General features: G+C 36.3%; 1 protein-coding gene across 1 annotated transcript in view; it reads right to left on the reverse strand.

The window, feature by feature from the left end:
• Positions 1-2,781: 2,781 nt before the first annotated feature.
• The window catches only part of TNKS2 (tankyrase 2), a 57,573-nt gene continuing 46,569 nt past the window's right edge, over positions 2,782-13,785 (reverse strand). Inside the window, exons 22-27 of the mRNA XM_036734723.1 lie at positions 12,902-12,999; positions 11,944-12,018; positions 8,548-8,653; positions 6,825-7,011; positions 5,499-5,655; positions 2,782-5,241 (exon numbers count right to left, since the gene is read on the reverse strand). Of these exons, the coding sequence (XP_036590618.1) occupies positions 5,179-5,241; positions 5,499-5,655; positions 6,825-7,011; positions 8,548-8,653; positions 11,944-12,018; positions 12,902-12,999 (686 nt within the window). The 3' untranslated portion in view covers positions 2,782-5,178. The remainder of the gene's footprint in view (positions 5,242-5,498; positions 5,656-6,824; positions 7,012-8,547; positions 8,654-11,943; positions 12,019-12,901; positions 13,000-13,785) is intronic.

The raw sequence follows: 13,785 nt of genomic DNA on the forward strand, positions 1-13,785 counted from the left end.
ACTGTGACATCTGTGTTGCTAATTCTGATTCTTTAGCATTTTACTATTACAGTGTTTCTCTGGGCCCAAGTAATCAATAAAGTAACAAAATTTATTAAATATCTATTGTACTAAGTGTTGGGGATACAAATAAAAAAGATGAAACAACTGCTACTTTGGTTTCGGTGTTGTCCTTTGTTCTTGAAGAGGACCAAAAATGTCATCACCATATTGGGGTCAAGGGATGATGTGTCCCACTGTGGCCGATCAGACCAATGAGCTTGGAAGGCTCTACCACAGGTTGGGCACAAACAGTCTGTATGAACTTTTGGAGTGAAGTCTAACTGCATCTCATGCTTCTTTGGAGCTTCTTTAGTTCTGCTGGATGGTACTGTGCCAGTGTCTTCCACGTCTCACAACTGATTCCATAGTTCTTCAGAGAGACTTTGAGAGTATAATATTGCTTCTTCTGACCTCTACGTGAGCACTTCCCTTGTGTGAGTCCTCTGTAAAAGTCATTTAGGCAAACATATTTTTGGCATTTCATCATCGGCACTGCACTTTCCACAGTAGAGTTTAAATGCTTAAAATGTTCAGTTACCTCGTATACACAGAGGATGACCAGGTAGATGAAGGTCATAGAAGGGCTTATGAAAAGAACTGGGTGGGTACTTAAAGATGACAATTTCTTGGATATGATAAAGGTATGGGCTGGCCTAGATTATTTCCAAAGTCACTTTCAACTCTGAGATAATGGAATTGAACTTACACTTTCGTAGGAATCTCCTCTGCAACCTGCTTGACCGCTTCTGCTTGAATATCTCCAGGAATTGGCAGTTTGTTACATCTCGGGGCAGTCCATTCAATTTTGAAAAAGCTCTAATTCTCATAAAGTTTGTTTCCATCAAGCTTAAATTTGCCTCTAGAATTCCCTAATTCTGCCCTCTGGGGTAAAGCAGTACAAACTTCCCCATGATTACTCTGCCTAAAGACAGCTCTCATGTCGTCTTTCAACCAATTCATCTATCTGTTGGCCTCCAATACCCTGACTCTTGTATGTCCCTCTTGAACAAAGTCACAAAAATGTGTCATCCTGAACTGAACATAACCAGATGGGACCTAAAAAGGGTAGAGCACAGTGAAGTCATCCTCCTTCTTGTTCTGGAGAGTACACCTCTCAAAGCAGCCTAAGATAGCATTAGTTTTTTTTCATTATTATGTTGTATTAACTCATACTGAATTTCTAGACATGAAGACTCCCAGATATTTTGCCTCATGGTGGTCAGTCATACCTTCTCCCATCTTGTACTTTGTGCAGGTGATATTTTGAACCCAATGTAGGACTTTATATTTATACCTTATTAAAAGTTTATCATATTGGATTAGGCCCCATGTTCTAGCCTGGTGAGTTTTGGGTCCTGCCATCTGTTTTAGACACAAAACTTTATGTTATCTATAATTTTAATAAGTATGTTCTCCTATGCTTTTATCTAAGTCACTGGCAGAAATGTTGGCTGTCATAGGGCAAAACTTTTGTATAGTCCACTGGAGACCTAGGTGACCTAGATCCGTAAATGATGACTTTTGGGGTCCAGTCTCCAGTTCTAAATTCCATCATAATATATTAGTGAAATGAAAAAAAAATAACACTGATTATAAACTACATTCAGGTTTTATACCTAGCAGATTTGTCTATATTTAGAAAAATACAAGGTATTCTCTTGTTCTAAAGATGCAGGGCATAGAGGTGGGCGTGGTTAGTTACGTACAAGACTCTACCAATATCATCTACAAACTTGATTGAATATTTGAAATGCCTAGTTTTGTGGAAGTACTTTTGAAAATAGTCATGTAAAAAAGTGTGCAAAAATTAGAAAGAATCTGACAAGCCCTGTCAAGGAAAGAAAAAATTGAAACACAGTGCTTGTTATAATTTTCATTTGGCAATTGACTTAGTTACAAACAGACACACATGTACAGGTATATGTAAATGTATGTATAAGCAATTATTATTTGCACAAAGATTTTCTATAAGTGACATGCAATACAACATAACTGTATAAAGGCTGGTTTTGACTTAGCTTCTATAGATGAATTTTGAGATTTACTGTTGTGTTACTTGCTTTACATCTGTACAGCATTTGAAATGTACAGATCTTTTCCTCACACCACTTTGTGAAGTAGGGAGTGGGACATTTTTTACAGATGAAGAAACTGAGATGTAGAGAGGTTAAGTGCTCCAAGACAAACAGCTTGTACATAGAAGAGGAAGATTTGAGCCCAGGCCTTCAGACTCTGTATTATACCATTTTGAACATTAGTTTTTTTTTTAGAGTAACTGAGTTGGTATGATTAAAATGTTCAAAATTCCATCATTTTAGCTTTTAGGAAAGAGCCCCAGTTTAGTGGTAGGAAATATATTCAAATATTGGCCCTGCTAATTGCTGTTTGTCTTAGCCAAGTTACTGTACCTCTTTTGGGCTCAATTTCTTGATTTGTAAAATGAGGTTAGACTAGAATCCAAACTTTACAGAACAAATCCCCTTAACAAAAGGATCTGTTCTGTAAAACTTGGACTCGGTCAAAAAGCAACAGGTTCCCTGTCCCTGGACTAGATGGTCTCCAAGGTCCCTTCCAACTCTAAGTTCTACAGGCCCATCCTAAGTTTTGGGAAGCGTCAGTCCTGTCTGGTAGATTCAGAACTATGCTACATTACTCTGAAAGTGTAGTTTAATGTAATCTTCATCTGTTTTCTTGAAGATGATTTGATAAACTTGTAACATTCTGACAATTACTCAAAAATACCAGTGAACAAAATTGTTTATTTCATGTTAAATGGGGTATGGAATGTGAGACAGTACATGTAAAACACCGTAAAGATGAGTTAGGTAGCACTAACTGCACAAGAGGTTCAAATTCACCTCAGAAAGAGTCACCAAACAATGATAAAATTCCACCTTCAGAACATAAGGCATGTCATGCATAAACCTAAAACAAAAACTATTTGAAAAAAAATGTTTCCATGCTAAAATACTGAACAAGATACAATTATTCATGGGAAATGACATATCAGAAGTAATATAACATTATTGTAAACCTGGCATGACAATCAATTCCAGAATCACTCAGGGTGAGTAATATGGGACAAATGTTGGCAGAACAAGTACCTAAATATAAGCCTCTTTGATTCATCTCAATATACCTAATCAGAAAATCAGGAGGGATTGGTAGACAGATCTCTTTCTGATCCTGAAAGACTATATAAAATTGGCACACTTACTGGTATTCAAAAGTAATTTTAGGATTATATCTGCAATTATTAGAGTGCCATCTAAAAATACTTCAAAATCACAACTTGCCTTCTTAAATAAAGCCAATAATATAAAGCAATTAAAAAACACCCCAGATATATCTGGACTCCATTTTTCTCAAGAGAGTATCCATGATTTTCTATAACTATTTACAATAATTCACTACAAACAATGAATTCAGCAATTAATATAGAACCAAGGTAAACTGGAACAGAGGGTACAAAATCAGAAATGCCCTAAAGTAGCAAATACCTTTAATGGGCAAACTTTCTTCCTTGATATCTGAGAGACAGAAAGATTTAAAAAAATCATTGAAGATGGGCACACGATGTAATGCAACACTTCTGTACCAAGATTCTAGAGCATGCTTCAGTGGATAGATGGCCCATCATTTCCTGCAATAGCTGCCAACATGAAGGAAGACCATGTTAACTCATGTTGTTCTACCTGGGCTTTACCTTGCTAAGTCTGCAAGTCAGGCAGCTGCTCTTCCCGGTGGAGCTATATGGGAAGCAGAAGTACCAGTTTCACTGCATTTATGACAGAAACGGTAGCAGAGAACTGAGACTACTGGAAGGCCTGTAAAGAATTTACTTCTTATGCATATTGACTGCCATGATGATAATGGAGAGGCAGATAAAAAACGATAATTAAAAAACACAGAATAAACAAAATATCAAAACTAGAAATCTAATGGCCCATCTAAGATACACTTTGTGGTCGTTTGCTATACTACCACACCGTATGTTTATCAAATCCTGCTAGACTGTAAGGTCTATGTATGCAGAGACAATGTCTTACTTAGCTTGGTATCTCTCCTGGTGCCTAATAAAGTACTTTGCACATAACAGGCACTTAATAGACAGTTGCTAGCTAAATGAATAAGAGGTTTCCAATGGACTCAAGGTATATAGAAAAGTTTGGGATTCACCCAGGGGAAAAAATTCTCCAGAAATTCACTATTTACAATCAAAGAAGAAATCTGTAACTATATAGACAGATTTTAGTCACTAAAAATTACAAGCAAGTTGCTCTAGATTTCCACATAATGATGTAAAAAAACATTTCTACCATGAAACCAAGGTTGCCCCATTAGCAAACTGGTGCCTATCACAGCCATGGTTCTTTGGAAAATGTGTTTTTTATGCACAAAGTAACCATTAAACAAAAACCTCTCTAGGATATTTAGTAATTCCTTTAATTGGAAAGATTTTCAAAGTGTGCTGGATACTTCCATAATTAAAAAACTGAATCTGGCAAATAAATCATCCCCAACTAAATGAAATTACTGTTAATAAACTCAGCTATCTTGCCAACAAAGCCTCTGGAATTGAGTGAAAAGTCTCTATTGTACAAGATCAAATACAGATGAGCAATACATTTGAAAAACACTTTGTACAAGGTTGCAATTCTGAAACAGTAGATTTATATTACAAAGCAATGTAAATAAATACAAGGCTAGTACAAAAGCTCTTATTTACAGTTTTACAAATGACATTGTATTCAGTGTAAATGTTGTGTTTGAAAGAACACAGTATTAGTAAGACAAGTTCCTGTTGAGGACATTACACAGTTTCTGCTAAATTCAATGCATAATGTAAAAAGGTTCAAGTTACCTGTTTATAATTTAGTACAGACAAACCCAGTTTTACCTGGAATGGTATCTGTTAAAGTGCTGAAAAACAGGAAGTATTTAGAAAACACTGTACATTATTAAAGCTTTATCAAGTCAGAATGTTAAACTTCATTCACATTATTTTATACCACATCTGTGGCCAACAGAATTTTTCAGCAAAGAGTAAAACTGAGGTCACCAGCTGCTTAGATGTGTTCATGCTCAGCACAGTTGTCTTCATAAAAACCAAATCAAAACAGCCCCTTCACTTATCTACCCCTCAGCTATGGCTTCAGGCTTCACAATCTGATAAGTAATCAAATACTCGGGATAAGCCTGAAAAAAGAGAAAGAGAAATGTTTAACAGTAAAACTTATTTCTGGTCCTACTGGAGTAGTCACTGACACAGGGAGTAGGCAGCATGATATCCTACTTTGATGAGTTCACTAAATATAGACATATATTGAATTTTATTAAAGTTTAGAAAATATCACATTCTAAAAAAGTATGGCATGTCAATAAGACATCACAAAACAGCCTTTAAAAAGTCTACTTCCCAAGTACTTTTTGAAGATATGATAAAGAATTGTTACCTGTTCTCCTCTATAAATGACATATTCTGCTAATGCCAGGCCATTAACACTAGGCCGACCTGTGACTGAATGGTGTCCAGGAGGAGAATGAGCCATCTTCATTGCACTGAACTGCAGGAAAGATTTCCCCAATGTTACCCGACAAAATAGTAATTGCCTGTGTTGGAAAGGAAAAAAGAAAAAAATCAAAAGCACAAGTCTTTTAGGAATAACTTGTACCTTCTACTTTTATAACATTTTGTGCTTGTCAAAGAATGTCTCTACCTATTATTTCATTTCAGTCTCAAGACAATTCTCGTGAGGTAGGCAGGGTATTAATGACAATCTTTCAAATACAAAGGGGAAATAGAATTTCTCCTCCCAAAATAATGTGTCACTTTTCCTAGCTATACCTGCAGCAGTGAAAACAATTTAATAACTTTTCAGAGATGAAGCTCGTCACCTCCTTTTTATCCCTGCAAAAGCCCAATTTATAGAACAGGGACTATGGGGGAAGCTATTTTCTTTTTGTCTTGACAACGAACCTATCTCTTCTCCTACACTAGTATAAACTGCAGACCCTCTGACCTAAGCCATACCTTAAGAACACTCCACTTAGGCTTTCCACCTGGGATCCTGCTACCTACTACCCAATCCTTTATAAATTCTACTCCTTGAAAAAAATCATACCCACTCGGTTACTCCATGAACTCAAGTACCAGATTCTGAAAGCACATGTTAATCACTCAAGTCACACAAAACAGAATGGATGGAGGTATAGTAGAAAGAATAGTGGGTTTGGAGTCAGAGGTCCTGGCTATGATGTGTATGATCTTGGGTGAACTGCTTATTCTAAACCTTATAGTTTCTTCATTTGTAAAATAAGAAGTTTAAAACTAAATGATCTCTAAGATCATTTTTCTAGCTTTAAATTCTATGATCTTATAAATGAGGGCTCTTTTCCCCTTCTGGGACTGTTCTGCCTGTTTATTTTGCTAAGCAAAAGTTTTCAGTTATTTTTTGTAGCCTAGTGGATCGCTACAATTTTTTTCTTTTAGCAAGGCACCTAATACGTGGCTATTTTTTTAAAGGAGAAAAATAGCTTCTAACTGATCTAAGTCAATGGGGAGAAAATGGCAGATGAGTTCTCAAGATGTCTTTCTTATGGTTATCTAAATCCATCCCCCTATTTTAAATAGCTTTCTACTAAGCAAAACCCATAAATGTTATTCAAGATATTCCTATGCTGGAAAACCCTCTCTATATACCAGAAATGATGGTAATGTTTTTCTTTCAAATATTTTTCCAAAAGAGAACCAAGCACATGGGTGTAAATAAATGACTTACCTGTGGCAAATGTAACAAGATCTATCTTTGTGAACTGGACACCCGGTACCACCTCCAATTCCATATACATACTGATTGCTTTTGGAAGAGTTCTCAGCAAAGTAAATGCCAGCTCCAAACATTCCACCTATATAGGCATGCCTTTCATCAAAACCTTTATGAATAATTGCATTCACAAATGGAGAACCTAAAATAAAGTTGTTTGATATGGATAAGGCACAGTCACAGGTCTAATTCATCTCTCCAATGTTACTGAATCTAGTCAATCTTTTCTGTGATTCCATGGACTTACTAGCAAAACAGGCAATAGACATAGTAATTTTTCTTATGCCCTGATCTTTTTTAATTCTGTTTCTCTTAGTCTGTCCCATCCTTCCATCTCAGATCTAAAGTCTTAACTATTAATGCGGTACATTTTCTTTGAACCCTGAATGCCACCTTTTCTCTCCTGCAGCCTCTCATGCGCTTCACAGGGCCAATCAGTGTAGGCCTTAAGCCAAAGGGGAAGTAGGTAGTAAGTCCTGGATCAGGGCCAGGGAGTGGGGTGACTGGGTGGGCAGAAGGACTATAGCAGCTGCACAACTAATTGATTCATCAACAAACTGTGTCTATATTCATATGGAGAGGTAAAGAGAATGCTGTGGATTACACTTTATAAATACTACTCATTATACTCAGTAAATCAAACCAATAAATATTTATTCTGCTTGAGTTCTATGTTAGGTACTGTGCCTAGTATAGTAGTATATAGTAGTATGAACAGGACTCTGGGTTTTGGCAATCAAATGCCATTTAGATTTCAGTTTCTTTGCTCATTTATACAACTCACTGCAGCATTTTGAGCCCTTAGACCTACATTCCTTCTCTGTTTAGGGCAGTATTATAATTAAAAGCTGTGTTTTGCGTAGGTACTGAAAAATCTCACAATTTCCTGAAATTATTCTTGGCCAAATTATGGAAACCAGTAGTTATACTATCCCCTTCCTCTTCTTCTACCCAAGTTGTGGCCCCAACAGGTTCTACGGCAGACCTCTAAGGTTCCATAAAATACTAAATTTATATGTAACACATAAACATGATTGATCTAAAACTGAAAGGCCAAGTAAAGTATATGTGTTCCCAAAAGACTGAAATTGCAAGAGTTAATTGAGCTTGTGCCATTAATTCAAGGAAGGAGAACTGTAGAAAGCCTCCACACACAAAACTTCCCCTTCACTTAAACCCCTACATTTTAGTTCGGAACTTTTGAATTTGATCTTGAAAAGGATGTAGGTATTTTTCTACTTCTTTTAACTGGTCAGTGAATTAACTGAACTATACTGTCACTTCCTAAAAGATTCTAATAAACAGAATCTGCTGAATTAGAAAAATAAAATAGAAATAGCCTAGAAGATTGTTATCAATTGCATTTATTCTATTTTGGGATTCATCCTTGGTATAACCATTACAAAGCACACATCTGAATAAGCCTCATGTTAATTACTAGATCAGAATGAAATGTATTCAAAGCTAATATTAGAAACCATTTGCATCCTTGAAAAATAAATTCTACAAAGAGCATGAAAATGAATGTGATTTAAAAATTAACATTGCTAAAACTGAATTTACATCAAGAATAGAAAGAAAGAAATTATCTTTTAAAACAGATGGCTTATTTAGCCATGTAACTTTCTTAGAATGAACACCAAGGAATAAAGCTATTCAAACTGCTTGGGGATCTTACCATGAAACAGCATTCTTTCATTTGCATGGTTATGATTTTCCTCAGAAACCTCTTTCCTTCGGTGAGTGTATCTTTCCCAGAGTTTTTTGTTACAAACTTTCTGAATCTGCAAAATTAAACCAGAATTCAAGCCTCTAGTTTGGTATTATATAGCTATCTTGTTGTTCATCTTAGCCAAACATTTCTCTATTTTTTAATTAGAAGAAGGGAGGCAAAATGTTTCATTTGTTTGAGTCAAGTATTAGGAGAAGTGGGATATGACTCCAGGTCTCTTGAATTCTAAGTTCAGCACTTTCCTCACTATAAATACACAGTTTTTGAATCAGTCTGACTCTATACTCACAAGATAGACTGACTCTAGTTTAGAGTTTTTTTTCCTCACTAAGTCAGAAATGTAACTAAAGTACTTCAAAGTCTAATGTGCATGCATGTATGTGTATGTATATATATACATATATATATGTGAAGCACTGTCAAAAGTGCTTAGTATTTTATCTCTTTATGAAACTAAAAGCATAACTGAGATTTTTACCAAAAATGTCTTGTCTCCTTTAAGAATTATTTAGTCATCATTCAAAAGAAAAAAAAGGGCCACCCCTAACACCAAGATGCCTAAACATTCTTCTATCTGGCTAAATAGCTGAAAGGAACCAATGTGAACATTACCAGTTCTCAAGATTTAACAGTCCTAGAGCAAGATGTTTTCCCTGCTGCTTTTCTGAGTGTGCTATAGCCCCCTGCTGGTCTTCAGGTGCTGAATGAAATTCAGAAGCCAAGGGGGTGATGTGGAATGAAGAACATGGCACGTGCTGGTGTAAACAGGTTGTTTTAATTAAACTGCCCAAGATGCCACTGTAGACCTCAAAGAGCACAAATCACGGGCATGAAGAGAAAGATGATTTAAAAATGATTTTTTGAAGGGCCACGAATGACTAAAAACATTAATTCAAATAAAAATACTTTTATTATTTGCAGTGCACTGTTACAACCTATCCCCCAACAAACCTGCACGTATATAAAACTGTTTTATAGTGAACTTTCCTTATAACCATTTTGTGAAGTACTGCCAATTTTATTGTGCCCAACTCATCTTAATTCTAGTGCCTTCCCTCTGTTATTTTCTATTTATCTTGTACATAGTCCATTTGTACATATTAGTTTGCTTGCTGTCTCCATTACAGTGTGAATTCCTTATGGGCAAGGCCTGTGTCTTGCTTCTTCTTGTATTACCAAAGCTTAGTACAGTGCCTAGTACATATTAGGGCTTTAATAAATGTTTACTGACTGACTGAACAAACTGAGACCCAGAGAAGTTAAGACTTGTACAGGGTTACAAGGCTGTGATCTAGTTAAACTGGCCACTGAGCCCTAACCTATGCCTTTTAACCAGCCATCTCACTTCCCTGGAATGAACACACTTTCCCCTCACCCCCACCTTAAGATGCAGCTCAAGCACCACTTTCTGCATGATCTCTTTCTTGACTCCCCCAACTGCCAGTGTCCTCTTCCCTAAACTACTATGTATTTAATTATTCTATACACATTTGTATTTATTAATTTTACAGTTGTGTTACATATTTATATATGTACTTCTCTCCCTCCTTCTTTCCAGTAGAGATGGTTTCATTCTTTAAGCCTGTATCCCTAATGCCTAGCACAGTACCTGGGCCATACTGATTGAGGTACAGACCAAGTCAGTCCAGTTCTTAAGCCCAAGTCCATTGTTCTTTACACCCTAGACCACTCTGCTTCACCACTGGTTTCAAAAAAGGGTAATAAAAATCTCTTATTTATCTGTGGATAATCTAGGGTGTCTTGCCCCTACTGTGTAGTAAGGAGAGTCCTATATCAGGACATATGTGATAAGGTATTGACTGGTAACAATGACTGATTTCCACAAGTGACCATGTTTAATAAATTAAAGACCATCTGAATTGGAAGGCATCTTAGAGCTCTATCTTACTTCTTTATAGTGATCATATACTTTAAATAGGAAGTAGTAAACAAAATGGCTCATTATTTCAAGAGAAAATATAGGTTAAAAAGTTCAACACATTTAACCACAAGCTTCTAGATAAATTAATGAGTTGTTAAGGAAAGGTAGGAATGCTTGCAGTCCATTCCTAAGCTTATGAGGTGATATTCCTATATAAAAATATTGAGCTGGATGGGTCATTAGTCTGCCCCAAGTAAACAATTTGTATTCTTAAGTGAAAGCGGATGATAGCCAAGAGGGTATGAGAATATTAATTTTAACTGACAATTTTACAGTGCTTTGAAATTTACAAAGCTCTTTCTCTATTTCACCACAACTCCATGAGGCAGGTTCTGCAGGTACTAATAACATCATTTAAAGAAGAGCAAACAGCCTCAGAGATGTTGGGTACCTTGTCTAGTCAATACAGGTAGTAAATGTCAGGTGTTATTTGAACTCAGGGCTGGTCAGCACTTATCTACTATACCAGTCATCTCCCCAATTGTTTTTGATTCTGCATTCCATCAATAAAATTTTTCTGACTATCCCTCCCCATGTGTATCTATATTTATAATTATATAAATGCATCGACATACTGATGATTATGTATTTTCTGGAACTTAAACTGAAGATTGAAAAAGGATGAGCTAAACATGTTAATTTTCAGAAAATCACTGACAGCTGTGTGGGGGATGGATCGGAGAAGGGAGAGACTTGAGGCATCGAGACCAATTAAGAAGTCATTGTAGTAGTCCATGCAAGAAAGATATGATGAGGGTAAAGGCCTGAACTGGGGTGGTGAGTGTTAGGCAAAGAGAACAGAGGTCAGTGATGTCATGAAGGTTGAAAAGACAAGTTCTAGCAATTGACTGGACAAGCAAGGCTAGGAAAAGTGAGGAGGTGAGGATCTCATACAACCCAGCAGGTGGTTTTTTGGGGAAAGATACTGCAATGAGATCTGTGATACAGATCACAACCTACCCACATTTGCTTGTTCTGGGCCAGTCATTCTGTCCCACTAAAAATAATAAGTGGGTTGTTGTGAAGTGGGAGCTCTCATTGGCTACTACTCTAGAGTGCAGGGCTGACCAAAGACATGAGTTAATTTGGGGGGCAGGGTTTGGGGATATGAGGGTAGAGGGCTGGAATTTTACCTGCACAACTGCTGCAGGTGCCTGAGTCATTTTAGCCCCAGGCTTATTTTCAGGCACAACTGGAGGGAAAGGGGGACTGATGAGTGATGATGAACAAAGGGGGTTGTGTAGTTGTGTTGGAGTTAAGCTTGTGATTAACTACTATGGAGGGGTTAGGGTATGACTCACCCTCCCACCTTATGGACTAATGACACACCCTAGAATTATACTAAAGTTCTCATTTTAGAGACTACTGAAACATTTAACCATTATAGTTAAAAAAAATACCTTAAGAATATTATATCTATTAAAGATTCCACCAGCATGACCTCCATCTCTGTGTTCTCGGACTGTACTCTGCATCTGAAGAAACCAAAACTTCAAGATTAGTGTAAATTATTAAAAATATTTATCTAATGCTTTGCAATTTATAAAATAGTTCCCTCATAACCACTTTGTGAAATAGGTAGTACAGATATTATTTTTGTTTTACAAATCAGAAAAAAACCTCAGGGGGTTAAGAGACTTCTTCACAGTTAAATCATTTAGCAAGATAAAAAATCTCACTTAATTCTACAAATACGATGCATGAATCATTTTTATCCATCTTCAGAACGTAAAACTTTATGAGAACCACTTTCAGAAATATTATTGAGACAGTCTATTTTTTAGGTGAGAATGAGGATGTAAAGGTAGATTTAATTTAATAAAAGCATCATTTGTGACATAAACCAAAGGAGCAGGAAATGACTTCTTTGCTCCAATTCCTTCTGCTTTAATAAAAGGAGGTTAGCCAAAGATTTTAGTTAGTTACGATCTAGAAAGATATTTCTAGGGCCACTGTCTAGCCACAGCCACTGGTAGGCAGTGCTGTTGAATAAACTTTTCTTGGATTGGAGGCTCTGCTGTTCCCTTCTTCCTCCATCCTGCCACCTCCTACTAGACAATTTATTCTTTAACAAAATTCCACGCTGATTTTACTCAGTTCTAGCACTAATCTCTGTTAAAAAACAAAGGTATGAATTGTGAGTATATCTAAAATGCTGATTTTAAAACCTATATAGTTAGTAACATGCTGGAAAATGTGACTTGTATCCTTACTGCAAGTTATAGCTAATAATCTAGAATCCTTCAGAAAGTTAACAGAATGTTAAATTCCGTAGAAGCTGTGATTAGAAATTTTTAACTGAGCCAGCCTTGAATGTTGCCTATCCTTTTCAAACACTCAAGGTATGTGAAATTATACCTCTTCTTCCACAGACTGAAATTCTTTATCTTCAGGAGACAGATCTATGAGAATTGTTCCACTACCAGAAGTATTCAGAGTCAAGTATGGGTTGAGACCTAGAAAACACATTTTAAAGTTGTTATAAAACACTTGTCAAAAAACAATTCATCATCTGTAACCAAAAGTGCAACAAGTGTAAAAACAGATTTAACTGATCCTTGTTGGCAGAATGTGTTGGCTATGAAGATGGGTAAAGGTTCAACAGGTGTATTGACATATGAGACCCAGAAGTTGTAGGGTTGAACAAGATGATTCATGGTGTGAATCAATGACAAGCACTGGACAAAGGGTTGTATGATCTGGATTTTAACCTAAGTTCTACCACCTATTTCTTTGTGACCTTGGGTAAGATTGTTAACTATCCTGGGCCTCAAGGAATCAACTCTTAAATGACAGGATTGTGAATCAGATGATCTCAACGTTTCCATTCAGCTCTAAAAAGTCTATGACTCTAGGTAACTACAAACTGACTGTCAATCATTAATTCACTGCTTTTGCTTTAAAAAAAAATCACTAGAGGTAGTATGGGGATATAGGAAAAGTGTGGCACATGACGCTAAGTAAAAAATTACTTCCTTTTACATTCTGCTTCAATTGTATATTTACATTATGTCCAATTTTATCATACTTTAAAAAAGATATAGAGAAACTAAGGAGAGACAAATAGGAGAGGAATACAAAAGTAGTTCCCTTCAGGAAAGACAGAGATTACATAGTCCAGATGGATGACTTGGTATTTAATTTTGAAGGTGTTCAGTAATTTTTCATGTCTACTGAATATGACACAACAAGAAATCTGCTTATGGCAGGAGATATTTTAACTGAGCACAGAGCTTTTAGAT

This window comes from Trichosurus vulpecula, chromosome 8, assembly GCF_011100635.1.
Source record: "Trichosurus vulpecula isolate mTriVul1 chromosome 8, mTriVul1.pri, whole genome shotgun sequence".
NCBI classification, from domain to species: Eukaryota; Metazoa; Chordata; class Mammalia; order Diprotodontia; family Phalangeridae; genus Trichosurus; species Trichosurus vulpecula.